This window comes from Papaver somniferum, chromosome 11 (genome assembly GCF_003573695.1).
Source record: "Papaver somniferum cultivar HN1 chromosome 11, ASM357369v1, whole genome shotgun sequence".
NCBI classification, from domain to species: domain Eukaryota; kingdom Viridiplantae; phylum Streptophyta; class Magnoliopsida; order Ranunculales; family Papaveraceae; genus Papaver; species Papaver somniferum.
Window position 1 is genome coordinate 9,712,806 of NC_039368.1, and position 26,486 is coordinate 9,739,291.

Consider the following 26,486-nt stretch of genomic DNA (forward strand, 5'->3'; position numbering starts at 1 on the left):
ACTTGTAGAACAAGACATTCTGGTATTGCTTGAAAGAGTAATCCAATGGCAACATTATTTTTGTCTGGGTCCAATGTACCAGGATCAATTGTTTCCCAAACTTTGTAGATTTTCATCAGTACCTTCATTCTCATGGCCCATACTGTGTAGTTTGTGGCGTTGAGGATTGGAACTTGTATTGATGGTGGCATGAAATGTTTTACACCCACAATGGTGGTTTCGTTTTCCATGGCTCAGAAACAAGCTTTGGTACCAATTAATGGCAACTGCAAGATGAAACTTAGCTTGTATAAAGACAACTCTCTTTATTGATGTTTAGAAAATCTCTCAAAACTAAACACAAGCTCTAATCTTGCTCATATGATCAATCACAACTTTGGTGATTATATATATATAGAACTATGAATTCCTTTTCCTAGTCCTATTACCTTATTACATGTCTTTTCTTTTCTTAGAACTAGATGACTTCTAATTCCCTTAGGATTACATCAATTGCCTTTTCTTATCCTAACCAACTTGTTAGAAATTATCTTAAACTTAATGTTGAAGTTTAACCAACAGTATCAAATTGCAACGTTGTGGAGGCATCCAATTGTATTAGAAGACATGAATCTAACTCTGCATTACAGGCAGAGAATGTAAATCTCCAATCCCCCCAGGTAATGGTTCAAGGATTATAAAATGTACATAAACAGCTAGCTTTATCTGTACGTGGCACAGCCGGTGGAAGCCCAGTGTTGCCAGCGTTCATCAAAGTGAACCACTGCCAGATCTGCAATCTTTCAAAAAGAAAATCTATTTTCCAAAAAAATAAAATAAAATAAAATTCATGACACTCATACACCAAAAACAAAGCAAGTGCTTTTTCTTTTCTTCTTGATCATTTACAATTTCTCATGTTTTTCAATTTCAAAAAAAAAACAAGATAAAACAACCCCAGAGCATGGACTAGTAAAGGACGGTACCAGAGCAGGGTACAAATCGTCAGTAGTTCAGTACTACCGACTCAAAATACTGTATCAATATCATCAGTAGGTGGGTGGATTGGATCTTTTGACCAGGCCTTGTAATCTCTTACCCGCATCAACACTCCCCCTATCTCCTTTCCAATAACCTGACAGTCAATGAATCAAAATATCATACATAACCATTAAAATTGATTTTGGGTAAAACTCCAATGGAACACAAATAGATAAGAAAACAAAAACTTACTCTGCTTCTTCTTTCCAGGGTTAGCAACTGTGGAGTTTGGAGGAGTGCGAGGAATAAAGACACCAGTACCCCTATTTCCACGATTCCATGACCCATTATTATCATTTCCTTGCAATGGCAAAAAGTGGTTTTGAAGATAGCGTTGTTGCTGGTTCTGTTGTCTCTGCAAAATCCTGCTTCTTGCTTGTAAAATATCCCCAGCCTGCACAAAAAAAAAATCAAAAACCTTAGTAAAAGAACAAAACCTGAACCCAACAAACAAAAACAAAAAAGAAAATCTTCAAATCTTTAAAACAGAGTAGTTAAGTGGGTTTTCAAGAAATCTTACTATTGGTAGAGGAGGAAGTTTTCTGTCATGGAACCGGAGAGGAGCAGTTGATTCGTAACAGGAACAACCACCACCACCATTGTCTGAAAAATTGAGATAGTGACCACCAACAGGAGTTTCACCATAAATCCCTAAACCCATCTCAGGTTGTGGTCTACTCATACTATAGAACTGATTTTGCAGTTTAATTTGCTGCAAAACCCATCAAACACACAAAAATCAGAAGAAGAAAGAAAAAAACCAAAAATTTGGAAGAAAAAGAAGTTAAAAAAGTCACAAGAAAAGAGTAGTAGTAGTACCTTGGAGTGATGGGGGTCTAAATTCATTGAAGGTACTACATGGTTTTGCTGAAACAAAGAGTAAGTTGAGAGATGTGGAAGAGAATAAGTGGGTTCTTCTTCTTCTTCCATGAATTCATTGAGCTGATGATGAGTAGAGAAATTAGAGTGAAATTTATTAGAAAAACTTTCGTCAGGTAAAATATCAGAAGGAACCCATAGTTCTCCATCTTCTAAGTTTGGAATGATTTCCCCCATCACTACTAAACTCCAATTTAAGAAACTAAATTAACAAATACAAGGTAGTATTCTCCCTGAAACAAACTCCTCCCCAAATAAGTACCAAGAACAAAACCAAACCACAGAAATATTATAGAAAAAAATGCACAGTGAACGAGGTGGTGATTCGGGCGACGTTACGAGTTACAGATTTGGTTCCACCACAATATCCAGTGTGTTGTTGTGTTTATATAGCCTCTATGACATCTAGGAGGGTATACTAGTCAATTTGTTGTTATGGGTCTTTCCTTTTCTTCGACAGTCTAAGCCTAGTCTAGTCTCTTTCAATAGCTGACTAGAAACGCAGTTGGTCAAAGGACTCAAAACTTGGAAATCAAATTTTCCAAAGTTTCTTGTACTTTAGCGATGTTAAGGTACAGGCGTACAGCACTAAAAGACATCAACTCTCTACTACCGAGCCATAGGCAGTGGTGAATGGTTGTTGGTGTTGCACTGTTGCTATACTAGCTCAAATAGAAACGGCAAACCCATGGTGAAGCCTGGCACTTTTTTTTTTCCAGAAGGAATGGATTAAAATAAAATGAATACAAATGATACCTAGCTAGTACAACGCTCCAACCTCAATTTCTATGCAAGAATATCAATGTATGCACAACTGATAGAGAACTGCCAGTGTTCACCAAAGTGAACCAGAATATGAAGTTCTCCAAGAATAAGATGCACATGAAGCAGAACAATAAGCAATCTGAAGTAACTCTGAAGACAATAACTAACAAATATAGTTTTCAATTACCATGGCAGAGGGTTTTAAGCAAAGTTGTGAACAGAAACTTGAAAACCCAAAATCCAGCGCAAGTTTTTAAAGGAAATTCAACAAAACAGCCCAACACCCTGTTGCCACCGCCTGTCAAGCACCCAGGTTTGCAACTGAATGCACAACAAAACGAGGGTGAAACAAAACAAAAGACCACACTGATACCTAATGCACGAAAACAAAAAACAAAACTGACTAATAGTAAAGAAACAAGTCCCTCCTGAAGATCCTCTTAGCACCATCCCTCTCCCTCTAGTTAACCTCGGCAGCACACTTCATTTCTTCTTGACAGCTGACTTGGTAACCTTGGCTCCTGTTGGGTCCTTCTTCTCAACTCCCTTGATGACACCAACAGCAACTGTCTGCCTCATGTCCCTAACAGCAAAACGTCCAAGAGGTGGGTACTGAGCAAAGGTCTCTACAACCATGGGCTTGGTTGGAATCATCTTAATAATACCCGCATCACCGTTCTTCAAGAACTTGGGCTCCTTCTCAAGCTCCTTTCCAGATCGCCTATCGATCTTGGTTTGGATCTCAGCAAACTTAACAGCAATGTGAGATGTGTGACAGTCAAGAACTGGAGCATAACCATTACCGATCTGACCAGGATGGTTCATGATGATGACCTGGGAGGTGAAGTTGGCAGCTTCCCTGGCAGGGTCATCCTTTGAGTTGGAGGCGACGAAACCACGCTTGAGATCCTTCACTGCAACATTCTTGACATTGAACCCAACATTGTCTCCGGGAAGAGCTTCTAGAAGGGCTTCGTGGTGCATCTCCACAGACTTAACTTCAGTGGTCAAACCGGTGGGTCCAAAGGTAACAACCATACCAGGCTTGATGACTCCAGTTTCAACACGTCCAACTGGCACAGTTCCAATACCTCCAATCTTGTAAACATCCTGAAGGGGAAGACGAAGGGGCTTGTCTGAGGGTCTCTTTGGCTCAGAGATGTTGTCAAGAGCCTCAAGGAGAGTTGGTCCCTTGTACCAGTCAAGGTTGGTGGACCTTTCAATCATGTTGTCTCCCTCGAATCCAGAGATAGGAACAAAGGCAATTTTTTCTGGGTTGTATCCAACCTTCTTCAAGTAAGATGAGACCTCCTTGACAATTTCATCATACCTCGCCTTTGAGTACTTGGGGGTGGTGGCATCCATCTACAAACACAAACATGAAACAAGATATAATAGTCAGCTACAGGAAGGCCATACAGGCTTATATGACAACATTAGAAAGTTTAAATTTCGTAAACAGGAAAAGAACAGTGAGAAAGGTATACCTTGTTGCAACAACAGATCATCTGCTTGACACCAAGGGTGAAAGCAAGAAGAGCATGCTCACGAGTCTGACCATCCTTTTGAGATACCAGCCTCAAAACCTCCAGTGGTGGAATCGATAATGAGGACAGCACAATCAGCCTGAGAAGTACCAGTAATCATGTTTTTGATAAAGTCACGATGTCCAGGAGCATCAATAACTGTGCAGTAGTACTTGGTGGTCTCAAACTTCCACAAGGCAATATCAATGGTAATACCACGCTCACGTTCAGCCTTAAGCTTGTCAAGAACCCATGCGTACTTGAATGACCTCTTGTTCATCTCAGCAGCCTCCTTCTCGAATCTTTCAATAACACGCTTGTCAATACCTCCAAGCTTGTAGATCAAGTGACCAGTGGTGGTCGATTTTCCAGAGTCGACATGTCCAATGACGACAATGTTGATGTGAACCTTCTCTTTACCCATATTGAATTCTTAGAAATTAACTGCACAAAATACAAACAAACCAGACAAATTAAACAAACAATTTTGAATAGGATTGCACAAAAATTAGTAACAGCTAATAAACCAATAGTGCTATACAGATAGTATTTGACAAAGATGTTCACCATAAATTACCAACAAAAATAAGCAGTTCAAAAGATTCTAACATCTGTAGACTAAAGCTCAACAGCTATTAATCCAAAGAACACTAAGTTTCAAATCTTGTTCAGATGAAGATACACCAAACGAAGCATAGCAAGAATTATGAGAGCATGTCATAGAAATTAACACAAATCAAATGAACATCTCAAATCATGTTATCAAAAAACAAATAATCAAGTATTCGAAAAACGCATGAAATCATCATGCTATAAACGAGCATAAAACAACACACTAAATCATGTAGATCGTCTGACACTCAACAGATCTAGATTTTAAAAAATAACACGAAATTGAATTCAATCATATAGACAGAACATAAGCTGCAATCACTTAGGTTTTCATAACATCACATCGATTTACAATTTTAAAAGAAATATTCACTAAACAAGATACTAAAATCTAAAAAACCTGAATCAAACCACACAAAACCATCAGAGAATTCCTAAACATGCTATTTTACGGATCTAAAAATACAAACAGAAATTGAAATCAACAAAATCAAAAAACAATAACAAGATGTTATCATCCAGATTACCTAACCATACATTCGCTTTTATGTTTCAAAACAAACAAGATTTCTCATATTTAACTACACAAATCAAAGAATTACTAGACATGATCTTCATATTGAACCATACAAACCGATTACAAACCACAAACAAGACGATAATCGAAAAAGAACTGAAGGATTAGAAACCCTAACCTGAAACGCCGAATTAGATAAGCTCCGCAGCAACAGAGCTTTTTCACAAAACCTAGAGAAAGAGAGAAAATATGAGGCCTCGCTGCTTATAAACCCTGTAAGGAAATTAGGGTGTCTTTCAAAGCCGTAGATGCATGTACGAAGATTTAGTTTTCACCGTTGATATGATATGAACCACACCGCCTACTACAGACGCAATGACTTTATTAACCTTATGAAATCTTGAAAATGACGATAAAGTTTGTTTCATCGAGGAAACCCTAACCTTTAATCGAATGTTCTTGAATATTTTATTGAGTGTGGCGTGGACGTGCCGTTTTTTTCGTTTTGGGGATTGTCAGTTTGTCACCCACTTTGGGACCGGTTTGATGAGTCGCGATCTGAGTTTTATGTTATGCTCAAAGGTGTGTTATTTTTATTTATTTATAGAAAATTTTTGGTAGGGTCTAAGGACCAAACAAAATAGTAGCAGTGCTTGTGCCAAGCATGCTTTCATAGTTTTTATATATAATAGAAATATTTAGAAGGAATTGAAAGTTTTGGAGTCTATGAATTAAAGTAAGACTAGTTAACACAAAAGAAATTGGGTTGATTCTTAAGGGAGTGTGTTCATTAGTGCTTTTCAAATCTTCATAATGACTGAGGTTGAATCTTCCCTTGATTGCCTGGTTATATAGAAACTAGAATCTTGACAGTATTTCCTTGGATTCAGCTTGTACTTTAATATTCATGTGTTGTTGCTCTTTTTCCCAGTCGAAGGCTAAGTCTGCACCTCATGTTGCTCCCCATTCTCCCAAGTGGCCTGACTGTCCGCTGCTATCAATGTTGTTTCCTGTAGCATCCAAGATAGTTAATGCAGAAAAAAAATTGACTTTTCAGGGTCTTGTATAGTACAAATTTTTATGATAAAACCAAACTCTTGTGGAGCATGTTGATTTAGATCATAAGGCACTGTAAGATCCGCCTGATTGTCAGGCTCTTCTCCACTCAAAGAGAAATTATTTAGTGCATGAGTTGGTAGGTTGTGAACCCTGTTATAATCACATAAGTGTTGCTTAATGCTGAGAGATGTTTGTTTGGCATTAGGCTTTATGCGATTGAAAATTAGATCACATCTAGCCTTCCAAATATGCCAACAAATAGTAGCATAAATATTGTAGTTATCAGAAGGACTTCCAGATATGAACCAGGAGTTGAACCAATCCATGAAGTTTGTGGTGTTGTCAAACTTTCCATGTGATGCCCCAAGAACTTCATGCCAAACATCAATTGCAGCAGGGCAGTTTAAGTACATATTTGTCATTGTTTCCTCCCCACTTTTGCAAATATGACATATATAATCAATGTAGTGCATGATGCTTGCAGTCTTTGCATTAATGGGAAGGATTTCATGTGCACCTTTCCAGACGAAGATCTTTATAACTGGAGCAATATTCATTTTCCATATAACCTCCCAATTTCTTGTAATGGTGTCATTCCTGTATAAGTTGTCTATCTTTTCCTTGTAAATGGGTTTGACAGAGAACTTTCCAGTTTCATTTAAATTCCATTGAATTGCGTCATCTACCCCTGGGTGAGTATTGAGTGCCAGGATGGTTTGAGCAGTGGTTACACTGAAAATTTGTTGAACAAGGTGAGTATTCCAGTCCCCAGAGGGTGTCATGAGGTGTGTCAGCATCTAAATATGTCGTGGGGAGTGAGTGGGTTTTATGAGCTTAACTATGGAGTTTGGAATCCATAGGTCTTCCCATATTTTGATTCTGTTTCCATTACCTATTTTCCAATAACAATGTTGTTGTATGTTATGTGTTCCTTCAAGGATACCTTTCCAGATCCAAGAGTCTTCATCTTTAGCTTTTGTATCCATACTCAGCACATTTCTCCCCAGCAGGAACTTAGCATCCCTTAGTTGATACCATAAAGAGTCTTTATCTTGTTTCAGTCTCCATCCAATTTTTGTAATCATATAGCTGTTGAAGAGTTCCATGTTCATGAAGCCTAATCCACCTAGCTCCTTAGGTTTGCAAACAGTTGTACAAGCCTTTGGATAGTGGCCTTTGGGGTTTTCCATATTTTTACCCCAAAAGAAATCTCTTTGAAGCTTGTTTAAGTCTTGACAAGTTGACAAGTTTGTTTAGAAATTCTATAAAAGTTAATTTGATAGATACTGGTTGTTGAAGTAACAGTTTTAATGAGTATTTCCCTACCAACAGGATTTAGAGAAGCATTTTTCCAACTTGATAGTCTCAACTTCATCTTGTCAACCCCTGGTTTAAATGACTTGATTTTGCTTATGTGGGTAAAAAGGGGAGATCCTAGATATTTATCATCCAGTTTCAGAACTTAAACTCCCATTATGTTATTGATGGCAGGAATGAGAGATGGATCAGTGTTCCTGCTGAAAAACACTCCAGATTTATTGAAATTGATGAGTTGTTCAGAAGTGTCTCCAAATATGTTGAGGATATCCATGAGATTTTGAGATTTTACTTTGTTTGCTTTGCAAAAAATCATACAATCATTAGCAAATAATAGATGATTTATAGAAGGAGCTCCCCTACAAATCTTTATTCCAGAGATGATACCTAGGCCTTCAGCATGTATAAGAGTTCTGGATAGGGCTTCCATGCAGAAAAGAAAGAGATATCGAGACAGAGGGTCCCCCTGTCTAAGGCCTCTAGAAGGAGTAAAGAAAGCATCAGGAAAGCCATTAATAAGGACAGCAAAGGTGGTGGTAGAGATGCATTGCATTATTTTTTGGCATCATTGATCATTGAAACCCATATTGGTCATAATAGTGTTCAGGAAATTCCAGACAACTCTATCAAAGGCTTTAGCCATGTTAACTTATCCCCATACTTCCCTTTTCATCTTTGATACCTCTTTTGGATCTCATGAAATGAATGAGTTCATGAGCAATAGCAATATTATTAGAGATTTGCCTTCCGAGAATGAAAGCAGATTGATAAGGTGATATAATTTTGCTGAGGTATGGTTTCATTCTTTGGGCTAGGAGTTTGGATATGATTTTGTAGGTAGTGTTACAGAGGCTTATAGGTCTGAAATGGCTTGGGGAAGTTGGGTTTGGGTTGTCTATATTGGGTATAAGGGAAATGAAGGTAGAGTTCATCTCTTTTAGTATATGGCCAGATATGAAGAAATGTTGCACCATCCTGACAACGTCTTCTCCTATCAGCTCCCAGTTTGCTTGGAAGAAATTAGGTGGGAAACCATCAGGCCCTGGAGCTTTATCTTTTGCCATGCTAAAAAGGATGGCTTTAATTTCATTGTAATATGGGGTTCCATTAAGCATATTGTTGTTAAGTGGTGATGGTAGTGGGTATTATATTGATGATTTATAGGTTGATGATGGTTGTTTTAGCAGTAGCCATCTTAGTGAAGTGTTGGGTAAAGAAGTTCTTCAATTCCTGATAATCATAGATCCAATTTCCATCACTGTCTTGGATAGTATCTATCTTGTTTCTTCTTGTTCTGTATTTAGTAGCTCTATGGAAGTAGTTTGTATTTTGGTCCACCTAATTTTATGAATTGATCCCTACTTTTTGTCTTCCAAACTTTTTCTTCAATAACTTGCTAATCACTGAGTTTTTGCTTAACTAGGCTGGCAACTTTACTTTTGTCAGTTTTGAAGTAGTATGTAACCATAAGAGATGTTGTTTACATTCTTCAATGTTAGTTTTGATATTACCATAAACCTCTTTGTTCCAAACTCCGAGGTGAAGTTTGATATCTTTAAGCTTCCTAGCAATGAGAAAAACACTTGAGCCAGTGAGATATCTTCTCCAACACTCAGGAATTGAGTTTTTGGGGAGGGAGTTGGTTGAGGAGTAGGGAGATTGTTGTAATGGGATTGAGAGGGGTTTGGTAGAGTAGGGAAGGGGGGACTTGGATGATCCAGGATTCTACAAACTTTGCAAAACTTTATTCCATTCAGAGCCTAACCAAATTCTATCCAGTGGGATGTTGTTGGGGTTTCATAAGCTTCAATTCCAAACTTTAGAGGTCTGGTGACATCAATTGTAAGTTTTACCTCCAGGTTTTTCTCAAATCTGTCCGTTCCATAGTTTTTTTTTGCAGTTTGGTATACCTCAATAGGCCTGAGAATGCCTTGGATGTCAGGAATGATATGTACTGGTATTCTTTTGATGAGCATCCAAATCATAACTTTTGAGAATTGTTCTTCATGAATCAAGTCAGGACCCCCTGCTGGAACTCCTACTAGGACCATGAGTTTGTCAAAGACCCCTCTTGTTCCTCCATTTCTCAAAGTGGAGTAATCTTCTTCATGAGTGAGTCTAAGAATGTAGTAGTTTCTTCTCCTATTCCATATCTCCATTTCAACTCTACTTTGAAGTTCCCAATAATTTTTGATGAAATTACTCACTATGGAGGTTTGAAAGCAAATATTACTGCAAAGTTTTCTAATGAAGCACCATTTCCAGTCTAGAGGTTGTTTGGTTCTGACATTATCAGGGTTTATGAAAACTTCAGGGATGGTGAGAGCAGTGTTCATCTTGGTTACAAGATTTTCAATGCGGGGTGTGGTTGTGTTTGACGATGAAGCCATAACAAAGTGATGTTTAATTTTGCAGAAATGGGAGAAGGAGGGTGATGTTCACTGGGGAGAGAAAGGTGAGTATGAGGGGTGTTTAAATGGAGGGAGAAGGTACAAGGTTTAATTTGAATATGAATCACGGGTTTGTAAGATTGTTTTTTGTTGGTTTCCACATTCTGGTGGTTGAGAAGCCTTTTGTAGTTTGTGTGTTGTTGTTGGTGTATGAGGAAAACCATGTTGAAATAGTCAGTAAGATCTCTAGCAACAAATTGGATACAAATCGCTTTCACATATAGAGAAGTAAGCGTGTATTGTGGTTGACGCTTGATGACTAATGGGACTTGGCTGTTGGCCCTGTGACAAAGCAAACAAATAATACTAGAAGACAGTTTGTACTTTTTACCTTGGGTCAGATGGTAAACTTTGTAGTATTGTGTGTGAATTTTGTTGACCAAAAGACTCCAAACATGGATGGATCCTCTATTTGAGAATTGGAAATGACCCATACCATAGTGGTTATCTTTTAGTGAGTATGGATTATAGGTCTGATCGTTGTATGCCAGCAAAGCCTTCCAACCATATATGGATCTTCATACGGGTCAGATACGGAAGAAATGGGTAATTAATCATACATGAATCCCAACCCGATACATTGAAGGATATGCAACTGCCAAGTGTTTGGAGTCGCTCCCCATGTGCCAATGAGAGTATAATATAGGTACAGTACCAAATCATATAACCAATAGACTTGACATATCGTAAATGCATCTGTACCAAATGTCTAGGACCGATTTTCTTAATAATTAAAGAAGAAATTGAGACGATCAACGGCCGCGATAAGGAGACTGTTGCTCTTCCCAGCCATATTATAAACGAAAAAAAGAGAAAGCCTTTCAGTTTCTCATTCAGTTTTTTCAGATCAGAGACACAAATAAGAGCAGTTTATAAGTTCAGAAAATTTCTTAAAACATGCCTCGAGTGTTGTATTGTGAGGGAGACATAGTTGAGGAAACTCCAGAGACACTGATGGAGCGTACTCTGGATTGGTACAATCCTCGTATCATCATCTCTAGTCTGCCATATAGTATTGCTTTTCCAAATGGTAGGGAGGCAGTGAACTACCCCCGCAACTTCAATTGGCACTGGATTAATTTGCATCACAATCGAAGGGTAAAGATAGAGCAAATATATGATCAGATCCCTCTAGGACATGAGAAAATTGTGAAGAGGCCAAGATTTAATCTACCATCTTCTAACATGGTAAGTATCCTTGACATGCAAGATTATGAATGTTCTTATTCTCTTCTTACAATAATTATTGAAATAAAAATTGGGTTCAAACATAATTAGGTGGTTGTTAATGGGACTACTATTCCACCAATTTTCCAGGGTGTTGCTGGTGGTGAAGAAAGGTCTGCTCTAGAGAGGAATGAGGGAAGGTATGTATTTCGAAACATCTTTAATGAAATTGGTGGTGGTAGTGGTAGTGGTAGTGGAGGTGGTACTAGAGACGAAAATGAGGCAGCAGCTACTGGTGGGGATCAAAAACAACAAGGGACTCCTCCACTACCAATTGGTGATAGAGTATGGGGTGTTAGTGATGGTTGGGTGGTGTTTGCAACACATCCCCAGCGAGTGCGATTTGTGGTCAATGGAGGGGTGGTACTGGTGGGTGATTGGTTCATGGTATGTGGTGGGGTCCGTCAAGATTTTTATGCAGTTACCATGCCTGCATATGTTAGAGCAGCAATTCGGGAGAATGCAAACATTCCCATTCTTCCACATCCTGTGATATTCCCCCAGATGGATATGCTTAGCCCTGTAATTGGTCGAATTGCTACTAAAGTGAGCGTCATCTCTAATGCAGGATATGTGGAAGTTAATCCTCCTCATGGTGAGCCACAACCAACACCTGCACCAGGACCAGCACCAGATCCAGCACCAGTACATGCAAATGATTCTACAGATGCACCTGGACAAACTAGTTCTGTCTAAGATGGTAAGTAATGCAACAAGATTCAGAGAGTAGTGAGGCTTTTCCAATTTGCACATTGAGATACTACCTCTGTGACAATTTCTTGGGATACAGTTTGTTCTAAATATGCTTATGGTAGTGGTTTTATGTTTATGAGTATGCATGGAGATTAAGAACAAATAAAACAATTTAAGTTTAATGGGTATGTTTGTGAATATTATTTTGAACATGGCCTTGCATTTTATCCATATAATGGAAACATACTTGTCAGAGATACTGATATTTGCTTGATTGCACGATCAGAAGTTTAAATTAATATTTATTGAAACATGTTTCATGTATATAGAAATAGAATGCAGGATGTTAAGCTTCAATCTATTTATGGGTGAGCAAGATTGGCGGATGAGAGATTGAGAAATAGATAACATAGTTTGTAGAAATACCTATGGGTAAGAACACATAGCAAATTATAAAGACTTTTGAGTAGAACATACCAGAGCAAACCTGTTTGGGTGTTTCCAGTGATCCTGCAAGATGTAGGGAAGATTGTGTAGTTTCCATCTCCCATTGAATTGATAAGTGGTGCATAAATTTTCCAAAGTTACTAGCCAGAATTGCTTATGATGTTTGAAATTTTTCCTTAAGTACTGCTAGTGGGGTTTGTGTTTTTCAATTTGGAAAAAGTCAGATAATGCAGATAAATTAGCACCATTGTTGTTGAGACAATTACATAGATTTATCTGAGTGTAACATGGATCCATTTTCATATGAATTGCGTGGTGTTTCATATTCATGGAAGGGGGAGTTACAGCTTCCAGACTAGAATCTTTTGTGATTTGAACTAGGATTGAGTCATGGGTGATTTCTGTGTTGATTGAATCTTTCGGATTGCAGGTCAGTTGAGAAAAACTATAGAGATTAGGTCTTGCCGGAATATCAGTAATAACTTTGGATTCAAACATAGGGTAAAAGAAAAAAAAGAACATGAATACTAGAGAAGCAGTTAGGAATCGTTCATAGGGTGGAAGAGATACACCCGGAAGAAAAGCAGAGAGTGAAATTAGGCTGTAGACATGAATTCCGGTTTATCGGCTGGAATTCCGGTAGAAATTCCGATCTAATCTAGCCGTTATGCACAAAAGCCAACGGCTAGAAGAAATTCCGCCACCGGGAGGAAATTTAGAGGGAGGGAGGGAGGGAGAGTCAAAATGCAACCTTGGATGAAGTTCAGGTCAGGTCATATTAGATAAAATGCAACCTTGGATGAAGTTCAGGTCAGGTCATATTAGATAAAGCTCCCGAGATGCATTAGTTCTAGACTCTGATATTTAGAGGGTGTTCAGATACCAGAAGCAAAAATCAGTCCTAGAAATCGGAAGTCGAAATCAGAAGTCAGAGAAATCACATTGACATTACACATACAGTTCAAGCAGTTGAATTAAGATTTTCGCCTTGTGTAAATTTTAAGAATGAAGAAGTATTGATTAAGAAATGAAGAAGTATTGATTCAACAATTTCTTTTGATTGTTGAAATCATTTCAGTATTTGACAAAATCAAAGCTTCTTATAAACAATGAGATCCAAGTTAACAGAGAGAAAAGAAACTAACTTCTAATTTGTTTTGGTGTAAAAACATATTTCTGATTCTCTCTAAAAGACTATAAAACTATGGGTCATGTGTTGGGGATGCATCTTCGGCTCCAGAGTCAGGTTTATCATTCTTGTTGGCCTGTGCTTCCTTCCATTTAGCCCATCCCCACCTCAGGAGCATGAAACCTCCCAGTGCATACACCTTTAAGAAGACAAAAAAGATGGATATTAGTTTCCAGAACAAGATTTCAACATACAGTTTATGTAATTATGCAGCTTTGATTCACGCTAATACATATGTGACTCAGATATAGCTTTTTTTTTTAAACTAGTGAAGAATCCTTAATAGCTGATCAATGAATACAGCATAGGATGATGGGACGCAAAGTCTTGAGCATGGAAACAACACATTACAAGCACAAAAGAAGACAACTGCAAACTCTGACATTTGCTTGGTAAACTTGTTTATTTGTAGGCCTCCACTAAGGGAAGCATGAATGCCTACGATATGTTTATAAGCATCCAATATGTGAGAGTTAAAGGGATACAGATAATAAACATGCTGCAAGCCTATTCAAATAAGTTTCATGTTTAGACTAAAATTCTACTACTGTAATCTCCAATGGCTACAAATCTAGCTAAAATCGGAGTTGGTATATAACACCTATTTCAGGTCCAACTTCCAACTTAAAGATCAGCAGCCACCTGCACTAATGGTTGTGAGATGAGGCCGCAATTGATGCAGCTCTTTCTCAACCATATGGCCTAACTGAAACCATAATTCAAAAGCTTGAATCCAGGATCACATAGATGATCACTATCTTAAAAAAAAAAAAACAGTATTGGTTGTTGGTTGGTTAGATACCCAAAAACAAAAAAGGAGAAAAAAAAAGATGGAGATCAGACAACAAAAATCCACATCAGAGACATGGATAAGCAAACTCACTTTTAATTAAAAGAATAATGAGCTCCTAATCCCTTGCTTAATTTACCAGAAGGTCCAGAAGCGATTTATAACTAAGATCTTTTTCTCTCTAGTTTTTTATCACTAATTTTGCAGCTTTTGCAAGTAAGAATTTTAAGATTGTTATCTAAATCATGACTTATTGCTACCTCATCTTACTTGAAGATTGAAAATCCGTCTTATGAAAATGTATATTCTATCATGTTTAGTGACTGCCTGGTTCTATTACGTGAGACCTAGCCAGTTGGTGTTAGACGAGGTATCTGGTAACTCGTTACCATGGGCTAGGAGCCAATCCTGTTCACCTGTGAGCCAGTTCTTAACCGAGATGAGGTAGTAAGATTACCCTAATAGGCTTGTCATCAACATTAAAGTACATCCCATTAAGAATACTGGTCCATAATACTTCGATGAGATTACAAACATAGTAAATAGAGATACTGTAGCCATCGCTTGAGTTCACAAAGAAGTTATAAAGTTCCATACAACTCACTAATCAACTTAACACATGAATTTCATAATGGCCAGATACCGAACAATCCCTACATAATTATGCACTTATGCAACATGTGAACCACGAATGAGCCTAAGACAAAGAGGCTGCAACGTTAGTGTTTATTATTTCTTTGGATATAGGTCTGACCCAGGTGTAAGTTATATAATGAAGGCCAATCCCTAATGTCACCAACCTAATTGCAACATTGTGGGAGCATAAAAGGTTAACTAATCATGCTTTGCACTATCTACCACCTATGTTTTTTTTTGTCTTACCCAAGAACAATATTCAGCATTCTAACAGAGACATAATTTTCACCATTTTTTCTGTCTTCCTTAATCAATTTCCCATCCTTTTCTTCCCTACAATCTTATTTTAGGGCTAATTTGACATCAGTTTAACTAAAACCAATACCAATTACACTTTAACTCATCAAAAAAATTCACCACCAAAATTCATGGATTATAGTCAATTATAGAGAAACTCTTGATGGTATAAACATCAAACTATCAATACAACAAGAAATTCAGCACTAAACAAACTTGAAGAATCAACAAAAAAAAAAAAAAAATCAAATCAAATAAAACTAGGGTTTTAAAAAGAGATTGAGGAAAAACTAACCTGCCACATATTATTCCCACCACTTTCTTGTTGTGGTTCAACCTCTTCAACAGTCAACTTCAACCCCGAATAATCTTGACGACTATCAGGAAACTTAACAACATCTGGAGGGCTTTGCTTAGTTTCATTCTTTTTGATCACTTCACTAAGAGCAAGTCTTATGGTGGAAGAGTTCCATCTTCCATCTTCCACGCCACCTCAGCATTTGGAACCGTGGATGGAAGTGCAAGTGTAGTGGTGGAATAGTGAAAACGCTATTCTGAATAGCGCTAAAAAATCGCTATTGTTAATAGCACTTAAAAAACGCTATTAAGAATAGCGTTTTTTTTCCAGCCGTTAGATTTCAACAACTCATCCTAAATCTATGGACAAAAAAAAACGCTATTCTTAATAGCGTTTAACGCTATTCTTATTGGCGTTCACATGGATTCCACGAACCCTTCCACAAAATGGTGGAACCTTGCTTGGATTTTCTGTGGAAAACCCCAACTTGGAAGCCATTAGACTTGACATTCCATGGTTTTTCCACACTTGGAATAGGTTGGATTCCACCATAAGACTTGCTCTAACCAAAACAACTTCTTCACCTTTCTTCTTATTATTATTGACTTGAGATAAGAAATTTTCTATTATATCTTGAATCACTGAAAAGGGTCCCCGATTATCTGATGGTGATGATGATTCTATTGCTATTGATTTTGATTCAGTTTCTGCCATTTTTCTCTAACTCTTTCCTGTTCTTCTTCTTGGAGACCGTGGCGGAGAATAACAAAGTATTTTTCTTCCTTTCTTCTACTTCTACTAGTTTCTTATCTATGTAGTAATCTTTGACTGAATTGGGACCGTCGATTTAGAAGAATCTAATGTAGTTTTGCAATATGGAGTTACGGTCTAGGATATTGTGCTGCGCACAGTGTATAATATCATGGTGCTTGGTGCAGTTCTTTCGCAGAATTAGACCATCGGTTATGGGGAATCGAGTAGCTATGTGCTCAGAAAGCCCATTTCAGTTTGGGGTGGACTGGTGGAGTACGGGGATGCAATCGAGCAGTATTGCTTGGAAGATGGAAGATGAACGGGACTAAGGGCAATTCCTATGGGAATGAACAAACCCATATCTTTGTTAAGCCAGGTGGATGGCCAAACTGGTTTTTCCACTATGGTAAAGTACTCGGCGTTAGATAACTAAACGCGCGAGCGAAAAACAAACGCTGGAGTTTCAAGGTAAAGCGCCAGCGTTGGAAGGACAAGCGTTGGAGCTCAAAGCTTCAACGCGGCGCTTGAACGTAGATCGCTGACGTTTGTAGCAAAAACGCCAACGGGTAGTTTTTTAAAATTCAAAATTCATTTTTTACCTCTATAAATTACCATCAATTTCAAAAAATTCACTCACACCAAAATTCACTTCTCTTGAATTTTCTCTTCTAAAATCTATTTCTCAATGGCTGAAAAGGCGATCACACTTTTTTGTGATGCAAAACTTGAAGCTGTTGTTTTTAAAATATGTGGGAGTTTTAAAAAGATTGAAAATTGTAAGAGGGAAGTGCAAGGTTTTGAAGTTGCTCCAAGAAAATGTTCCGCTAAAAGGCAAAGAAGAGCTCCAGTTTTGAAAGTTAACAAGAAAAAATTCAAAAACAAAGGCGAAACTGTCAAAGAGCGCGTTGAATGGAAGATACGTCAAATGAAGATAAACAGGAGGCCAAAACTTGTACTTGATTTTTATTGAAGTTGTTAGTAAGTTTTATTATTTCCTAAGTTTATATCTTGTAGAAGAATTGGCATCAATGAACGAAAATATTTATATTTTAAAATGGAGATTTCCACTTCAGATTAAGCGAAATTTTTTACAATTTGAACTTGCAAATGATATCAAATCCACAACAAAAACATCAAACTACATCAAATCCAGCGACATTCTCTCTGTAGAGTTCATAGCATTCAAAATGCTTAAACTCTCTTCCGCTTTCTTCAGTAAACTTGGTCTGAGCGATGGTTTTCCGTAAAACAGATAAACAACAAGTTCAGATATTTATGATGCAGTTGATCAGTGAGGAAAAAGGTAAGATACTCACCAGTTCTTCGTTGGATAATCCATAATAGCTATGGTGAACCATCCACAAAACTTCCGTATAATGTTTGACTCCCTTAGTGATGAATGCAATTCTTAGTTCTAGGATCTTACTATTTCTTATGGCTTCGTTCCGCGATGCTACAAAATGTCCCAATACTCTTTCCCAGAAATTTTCATTGTTCATTGGTCTCATCATACGATGTAACCAACATCGAACAAGAGAAACATCTTCTTCCATTGTAAAGACCGGGAGCGGCATTTGAGTGCAGTAACGATGTGCTTGAGATGGACCATCTTTTAGAATTCTGAAACACGCTTCGTAACGAAAAGGTTTACCGTGAGCTTCCTCCCAATTATTAATAGATGTTTGGATCACTTCATCTTCAGTTACACCTCTGAACTTTTCTCTATCAATTTCCATTACCAGAACAAGAAATAGCTGGACTGCAATCCTAATAGATTGAAAACGAGCACGTAATCGACGAGCTTCTCGGTTTCTTGGATTTCCCGTTAGTGAACGTTCTCCCAAAAAGAATCGTCATGAAAAATAACAACACCAGTGATTACCCTATGAAAAAAAATTCTTTACATATTGTTATATCCTCTTCTTCAGTAAACTTGGTGTGCCAATGGAAAACACACAGAAACTTGCAAGTATACAAGGACAAGTTTATAGAATAGAAGGAAAGCAGGGGAAAGTCCACAGGGAGTGGGAGCACTATAAGAGAAACCTAAGCTAACAATGGAGACAGTGAGCAAGACAAAGTAATATGGCATACAAAGTGGCAGAAGTAAAGAACCAAAGCAGCAAGGTAAAGCAAAGCAGCAAAGAAAACAGCTAAGAACCAAGGCTTGGAAGCCAAGGGCAGAGGTGAGTTTGTGCACTGACTTCAGTGCACAATAGGCTTCAAAATGCAAGAACTAAGCAAAACAGTAAAGGAATGTAACTAAGCAGTGAATAAAAGCAGAGCAGGAATTGTAAATGACTGAAGAAAGGAATTGTGGCTAAGCTAAGGCTTAGATTCCACCTTGTGTCCTAATCAAATAGCATATTCCTAGGTTGAGTTGAGTCCTATGCATACAATAGAAAGGAAAGAAAAACAGCTTGCTAACAGAAATACCCCTAGTATTGACTGTCTTTTGACAGCACAATCAATCACAAGCAATCATAGCACTGCTTTCTTCCCAATGCACAAGAAAAACAAGCATATGACATCCTATCCTAGCAATTTACCATTTGACAGTGCACCAAGGCTTCATCAAAGCCTTCGCTTGTTGCTAATTAGCTCATACTACACATGTTAACAGCATCAACATTCATCACATATGCTAATTGAAACAACATTCTCAATATTGAAGATAAAAATCAAAACATCATATAACATTCACTATCAACTGTCATGCAGTAACTGAAATTGAAATTGTGACATAAAACAGAACAAATGTTTTTCTGGCTAGTCCAGAGATCATCCCCCTCTAACCCTCTACATCACCCCCTATTTATATCACCAAATACCCAATTTTTCCGAAACCCTAGAATTGAAATTAGGTTTTTCAATTTCCGAAATTTACTCACCAAAACTTTGAATTGACGTCGCCCCATGTCTTCTCTGCCTCTCTTGGTTCTTCTCCTGCTCCCAATTGCTACAATTGCTCCCTAATTTGAGGTGTTTTATCAACCCTCACCTAGGTCAGTTGGTGAGAGAGGTTAAAGCGCTTCGAATTAGGGGGATGGGTCGTGTCGGGTAATGATGGAGATGGTGGAGGTGATTGTGGTGACAGGAGTGATGGATGATGGAAGTAGCAGGTGGAGGTGATGGTGGTGGAATGGGTGTTTCTGTTGCAGAGAGGGGGAGAGGAAGACGAAGGTGGAGGTCGATATGGGTTAGGGTAGGGAGCTGTTTGGCTAGGTCGTAGGGTTCGAGTATTAGTGTGTTAGGCGGGTGTATCAAGATGTGTGTACCACGAGCTGAATCCGCTGGATATGGAGATGGTAGGTGGATCGGACGGATAAGGAAGAAGCATCTTGTAGCGACCGTAGGATGTAAAATACAACGAAGTCTACGGTGCGAGATTAGGTTAGGTGTTGTAGTGTTTAGCGGAATCATCGGGATTTGATGCACAGGCATAGGAGCGACCGTAGGATGCTGAAATGCTTCGATCTGACGGCTGAAATCCGAGACGGGCTTGGATATAGAAAATGGGTTTGGGTGAGGGTTTTGGGCCTTGGGTATGCCAAGCCCATATCTTCTTTAAGAACAATTCTTCCTTCTTGAGCCCATTCCTAGCTTTTTGGTCTTGTGCGCACCATTCTTTGCGGCTTCCTTGCGTAATTTCTTCCGGCTTTTCACCACTCTTCAGCTCTTTTCCGCTCCGTAATTCATCCAGACTTTATTTATTGCCTAAAAATGCAAAATTAAGTAAGAAAAATATTTATTCTTGAAAACAATGAAAATACAGAATATGGGATAAAATGTAGTATTAATGCACAAAAGATGAGTTAAATGCCAACAAAAAGGGATAAATATATACAATATTTGGCACTCATCAAATACCCCCAAACCTGAATTTTACTTGTCCTCAAGTAAAACGAAACTAAGGAAATCCTACCTATACCACTGTCGCTGGTCTCTCAAATGCATTTAGCGTATGCACTAAGCCTTTTAAACCACTAAGTGTCCCTAGTGGACGAGTTGAAGTCTCGTGAAGGTTTGCTTAGAACGTACCTACAAAGTTCTAGGTCAAAATATAAGCTCAGATTCCATCAAATGTGACATGTGCAAAACAGTTTAAGCTCACAGCAAAATGGAGATGTCAATCTAGCTATCGAAGGCACAATCCTAGCACTGATAACAAAAAAGGACATGTGATAAGAGTGTAAAGTGTATCTACACATGTGTAAAGAAAGATCTGAAGTTATGACTACTAATCACCAAGAGATAGTTTCTCAGGCTAAGAACCAAGGTCGAAATCTAGCTAGCTGTCCGGACTTTACGAGAATTGTGAATGAGTTGGAGGTATTTCACAATTACTCGCGTTGTACATCAATGGCATACACCCTTCCTTGCTTATTACAATAAAACACAAAAGATGACTCTTTACATGACTCTTATTTACATTGACCACTCTCTTTTATTTTTGGAACAAGAGAGGATGGAATTGAAAAATACTTGATTTTTTTTTTTTTTTTTACATAGAAACACTTTTGATACATATACAAAAGGAAACAAAAGATTACATGACACTTTGCAAGAGGTAGCCCTTTTTGATGCACCCAGTTAAATTCGATGGTTGTTTTTCTTAATGTAACCTCCACCTTCTATCCCAACCAACCAAAGAACAAGCTAGTCAAGTTTCGTTCAGTATTCTAAAGTGATTGGCAATCGTAACTTCCTATCAAACACCTTGAAGATCGAGGCCATACATGTATTGGTAGATCGTGCGCGTGCAAATTTCTTATCACTATGTGAATTGTGCTAGAATCAGGGTGCCTAAATATCTAGACTAAGACTCCTAATAAAAATACATATTTGCACAAGAGTCAACATTTCAAGGTAAATGAGCTCCATTTTTATGATTTTTCTAATTTTTTAATTTTTTTAGAATTTTGATTTTTCAATTTTTTTGGAATTTTTCAATTTTTTCAAAAAAGAAGAAGGAGTTCGTTTTCAATTATGGCAAATTATCATGGTATCTACTCTATACCCCCAAACCTAAACTAAACATTGTCCTCAATGTTTCAAAATATGGAAAGAATTAAAATGCAACATATGGAAAGGGACATGCTGAGTAGAGTAAAAGGAGAGAGAATACCCGATTTCGGCGAAAGCAGAATTAAAACTCCGTTATTCAAGGCAAAAATCCAACATATTTCAGCCGAGATCATATTGGATTAGCAAAATATATACAAAAGGAACAAAAGGGTTTTTAAGAAATTTTATCTACTGGATTATATACAAAAAAATCACCATACACCAAAAGTCTAAAGAGTTGAGGATCAACCCAAAAGAAAAAGTGTAGAGACATGGAAAGTTTCAAAACACTAAAATTGGACTTAAATGGGAGAAAAATAAAACTTTTTTTTTTTTTATTTTAAAAAGAAAATAAAATTTGGTTTTTGAATGGGAGCAAGCCCACTGTTTGTCCTCTAATGGAATGGAAGGAAGGCTGCGGCCCACGAAACACTAAGTTTTAATTTTGAAAGTTTAATTTGGCCCAGTTGGTTAAGGCCCGACGTTTGTTTTAAAACTTTGGTTTCGAGGTCCACTCTTGAGTGGAAACAAGCCCACAATCGGTTACAAGCTCAGCTGGGTTTAAACCCAGAGTCCAAAATACAAGTCCAATGAAAGAATTTAAACAAGCCCACAAATTAAACAAACAAGCCCACAAATAAATTATTACAAACCCAACAGAAAATAAGAGAAGCCCAAAAATTGGCTTTAATATTACATGCCCACAATTAAAAAATTGGAAGCCCACAATTCGGGTTCTCTTAAATGGGTTACCTGTTAAGCACAGCCCAGCTGCTCTGATATTGTTGCAAAAACCCAGTTGGGTTTTGGTTCTTTTCCTTGGTGGCGTCCCAGCAGAGGAAAAACAGGTTCAGAACAGCAGGTCCAACAGCAAATGAAGTGAAGCAGATGCAGATGCAAATGCTATGCAGTGAAATGCAAAAATAGCTAATAAAACTACAAGAAAAACACAGCACCAGTCCCCGGCAGCGGCGCCAAAAACTTGGTAGGCTTCTAAAAGGTCCTAAAAATTATCCCCGGCCAAAAACTTGGTGGGCCCGGAGATATGTATGAAAATTAAGCGCAATGAAACGCGGGCCTACAGTAATACCGCAAGTGCACGGTCGTCGGTTGTAGCTCGTGCAAGTACGGGTCGATCCACAGAGACTGGGTGTGTTTTGTAGTGTTTAGCTATTTGGGCTCTAAATTGCTAATGGGCTTAGTTGGTTTGTTTGGATTAACTGTGAACTTATGGGCTTTTGGTCTTTCGAGTTGCACTGGGCTTTGGGCTAACAGTGAACTGAACTTGGGCTCAACAGTTCAACTGTGAATTGGGCTCAGTGTCTTTTGATGTGAACTGGGCTTTGGATTCAGTCAAGGATCTGGGCCTTTAGGCCTTTATGAAATGGGCTTCAGTTTGTACAAACAATGGACAGTGGGCTTAGAACTTAACCAGCTGCAGCAACAGCAACTGCAGCAACAGCAGCAACAGGGAAAAGGCAGCAGCAGTGGAGCAGCAGCAGACAACAGCAACAGCAGCTGCAGTAGCAGAAGCAGTGCACAACACAAGGCAAAGATGGAAGCAGCAGCAGTACTGCAGGGCAGAGGCAAGTGCACAGCAGTTTGCAAGGCAGTGGCCAAAGCACTGAGTAGCAGGGTAGGGAGGAGGAAGAAAAACAGTGGCCAATGGCCAAAGATGGAAGCAAACCAGAGAACAAAAGAATGGCAAAAACAGCAAAGATTAAACAGACTAAAAACTAAACAACAAAGAACTAAACAACAATCAGAGAATAGTGCAAGTGAACCAAGGCCTAAGCCAAGGGCAGGGGAGATGGTGAAACTGAAATGGTGACAATGCAAGGCCAAGGGAAGAATACAGGCAAACAAATAGAATGGGAAGAGAATTAGCTTGCTAAGAGCACTAATTTCTCCCAATGCTCAATCAACACAATGCATCCTAAGCATACAAAAATGGAATGGCAAGATAATCAGCTTGCTATGAGCACTGATTTCTTCCATTACTCAATCAATTCAGTGCTTCAAAGGCTTCTAGCCTAGCATTCCATCACTTCACAGTGCACAAACTTAACACTAAACATTTACAGTGAATTAACATGACACTAACATGACATTAACAATGAACACAAACATCAACAGGAACATCACACATTAACAGGACACATGTAACAGGAACAACAATTTTAACAGGAGCACATTTAACAGGAGACAAACAGGATATGAAAAATATTAACCTAAACATGAACCCTAAACAGAACACTAAACTGGACACTTAAACAGAACAAGAGCAGGAATTACAGTGAGCAAAACATAAGAAGAATAGGAACAGTAAGCATTAAACATCAAGTAACAGGACATGGTATTCAGAAATTAAACAGGTCATGGAATTATAAAAACAGCAAATATTAAACAGAAATATAACAACAAGAATTAAACAGCACAAAATAACAGAATTGAGAACAAATTAAACATAACCCTAAAGATTTAAATTGATTTGAAGTTGAAATTGAAAATTAAAATTAAACATACACTAACCCAAATTTGGGGGAATCTTGGCTAGCCCAAGAACACCTTCTCTCTGCTCTACATCACCCCCTATTTATATCACCAAATACCCAATTTTTCCGAAACCCTAGAATTGAAATTAGGGTTTTCAATTTCCGAAATTTACTCACCAAAACTTTGAATTGACGTCGCCCCATGTCTTCTATGCCTCTCTCGGTTCTTCTCCTGCTCCCAATCGCTACAATTGCTCCCTAATTTGAGGTGTTTTATCAACCCTCACCTAGGTCAGTTGGTGAGAGAGGTTAAAGCACTTCGAATTAGGGGGATGGGTCGTGTCGGGTAATGATGGAGATGGTGGAGTTGGTGGTAGAAATGGTGGTGACAGGAGCGATGGGTGATGGAAGTAGCAGGTGGAGGTGATGGTGGTGGAATGGGTGTTTCTGTTGCAGAGAGGGGGAGAGGAAAAAGAAGGTGGAGGTCGATATGGGTTAGGGTAGGGAGCTGTTTGGCTAGGTCATAGGGTTCGAGTATTAGTGTGTTAGGCGGGTGTATCAAGATGGGTGTACCGCGATCTGAAGCCGCTGGATATGGAGATGGTAGGTGGATCGGACGGCTAAGAAAGAAGCAGCTTGTAGCGACCGTAGGATGTAAAATACAACGAAGTCTACGGTGCGAGATTAGGTTAGGTGTTGTAGTGTTTAGCGGAATCATCGGGATTTGATGCACAGGCATAGGAGCGACCGTAGGATGCTGAAATGCTTCGATCTGACGGCTGAAATCCGAGACGGGCTTGGATATAGAAAATGGGTTTGGGTGAGGGTTTTGGGCCTTGGGTATGCCAAGCCCATATCTTCTTTAAGAACAAATCTTCCTCTTCACGCCCACTTCTAGCCTTTTGGTCTTGTGCACGACATTCTTCGCGGCTTCCTTGTGTAATTCCTCCCGGCTTTTCACTACTTTTCTTCTCTTTTCGCTCCGCAATTCATCCAAACTTTATTTATTACCTAAAAATGCAAAATTAATTAATAAAAATATTTATTCTTGAAAACAATGAAAATACAGAATATGGGATAAAATGTAGAATTAATGCACAAAAGATGAGTTAAATGCCAACAAAAAGGGATAGATATATACAATTTTTAGCACTCATCAAATACCCCCAAACCTGAATTTTACTTGTCCTCAAGTAAAACAAAACTAAGGAAATCCTAACTATACCACTGTCGCTGGTCTCTCGAATGCATTTAGCGTATGCACTAAGCCTTTTAAACCACTAAGTGTCCCTAGTGGACGATTTAAGTCTCGTGAAGGTTTGCTTAGAACGTACCTACAAAGTTCTAGGTCAAAATATAAGCTCAGATTCCATCAAATGTGACATGTGCAAGTCAGTTTAAGCTCACAGCAAAATGGAGATGTCAATCTAGCTATCAAAGGCACAATCCTAGCACTGATAACAAAAAAAGACATGTGATAAGAGTGTAAAGTGTATCTACACATGTGTAAAGAAAGATCTGAAGTTATGACTACTAATCACCAAGAGATAGTTTCTCAGGCTAAGAACCAAGGTCGAAATCTAGCTAGCTGTCCGGACTTTACGAGAATTGTGAATGAGTTGGAGGTGTTTCACAATTACTCGCGTTGTACATCAATGGCATACACCCTCCTTGCTTATTACAATGAAACAACAAAATGACTATTTACATGACTCTTATTTACATTGACTACTCTCTTTTTATTTTTGGAACAAGAGAGAATGGAATTGATAAACACTTGATTTTTTTGTATTTTTTCTGATATTTTCTTTTTTTCTGAATATACATCGTTTTTTTTTTTTTTTTTGCACAAGAACTTGAAATTGATTTTTTTACATAAGGTAGCTCTTTTGATACATAACAAAAAGAAACAAAAGATTACATGACACTTTGCAAGAGGTAGCCCTTTTTGATGCACCCAGTTAAATTCGATGGTTGTCTTTCTTAATGTAACCTCCACCTTCTATCCCAACCAACCAAAGAACAAGCTAGTCAAGTTTCGTTCAGTATTCTAAAGTGATTGGCAATCGTAACTTCCTATCAAACACCTTGAAGATCGAGGCCATACATGTATTGGTAGATCGTGCGCGTGCAAATTTCTTATCACTATGTGAATTGTGCTAGAATCCGGGTGCCTAAATATCTAGACTAAGACTCCTAATAAAAATACATATTTGCACAAGAGTCTACATTTCAAGGTAAATGAGCTCCATTTTTTATGATTTTTCATTTTTTAATTTTTTTTTGAATTTTTTCGATTTTTTCAAAAGAATAAGGAGTTCGATTTCAATTATAGCATATTATCGTGGTATCTACTCTATACCCCCAAACCTAAACTAAACATTGTCCTCAATGTTTCAAAATATGGAAAGAATTATAAAACAATATATGAAGAGGAACATGATGAGTA

The 26,486-nt window shown here is 38.1% G+C and overlaps 1 protein-coding gene, 1 long non-coding RNA gene and 1 pseudogene across 3 annotated transcripts; all 3 read right to left on the minus strand.

Moving 5' to 3' along the window:
• Positions 1 to 962: 962 nt before the first annotated feature.
• On the minus strand, positions 963 to 2,758 carry LOC113320673. 2 transcript variants are annotated; one of them, XM_026568561.1, is made up of 5 exons: positions 2,656 to 2,758; positions 1,840 to 1,962; positions 1,541 to 1,732; positions 1,213 to 1,414; positions 963 to 1,114 (listed from the first exon to the last, which is right to left on the minus strand). In XM_026568561.1, the coding sequence occupies exons 2-5, from the start codon at positions 1,948 to 1,950 to the stop codon at positions 1,029 to 1,031; spliced, it is 591 nt and encodes a 196-aa protein (XP_026424346.1). In that variant the 5' UTR covers positions 1,951 to 1,962; positions 2,656 to 2,758; the 3' UTR covers positions 963 to 1,028. The 2 variants fall into 2 exon arrangements, with proteins under 2 accessions (XP_026424346.1, XP_026424345.1); XM_026568560.1 differs by lacking the exon at positions 2,656 to 2,758 and having other exon boundaries at positions 1,840 to 2,520.
• Positions 2,759 to 2,828: 70 nt separating this feature from the next.
• On the minus strand, positions 2,829 to 4,634 carry LOC113320672 (annotated as a pseudogene).
• Positions 4,635 to 13,692: 9,058 nt separating this feature from the next.
• On the minus strand, positions 13,693 to 15,846 carry LOC113320904. The gene is made up of 2 exons (XR_003346346.1): positions 15,720 to 15,846; positions 13,693 to 13,840 (listed from the first exon to the last, which is right to left on the minus strand). It is a non-coding gene; the product is annotated as an uncharacterized LOC113320904 (long non-coding RNA).
• Positions 15,847 to 26,486: the final 10,640 nt, after the last annotated feature.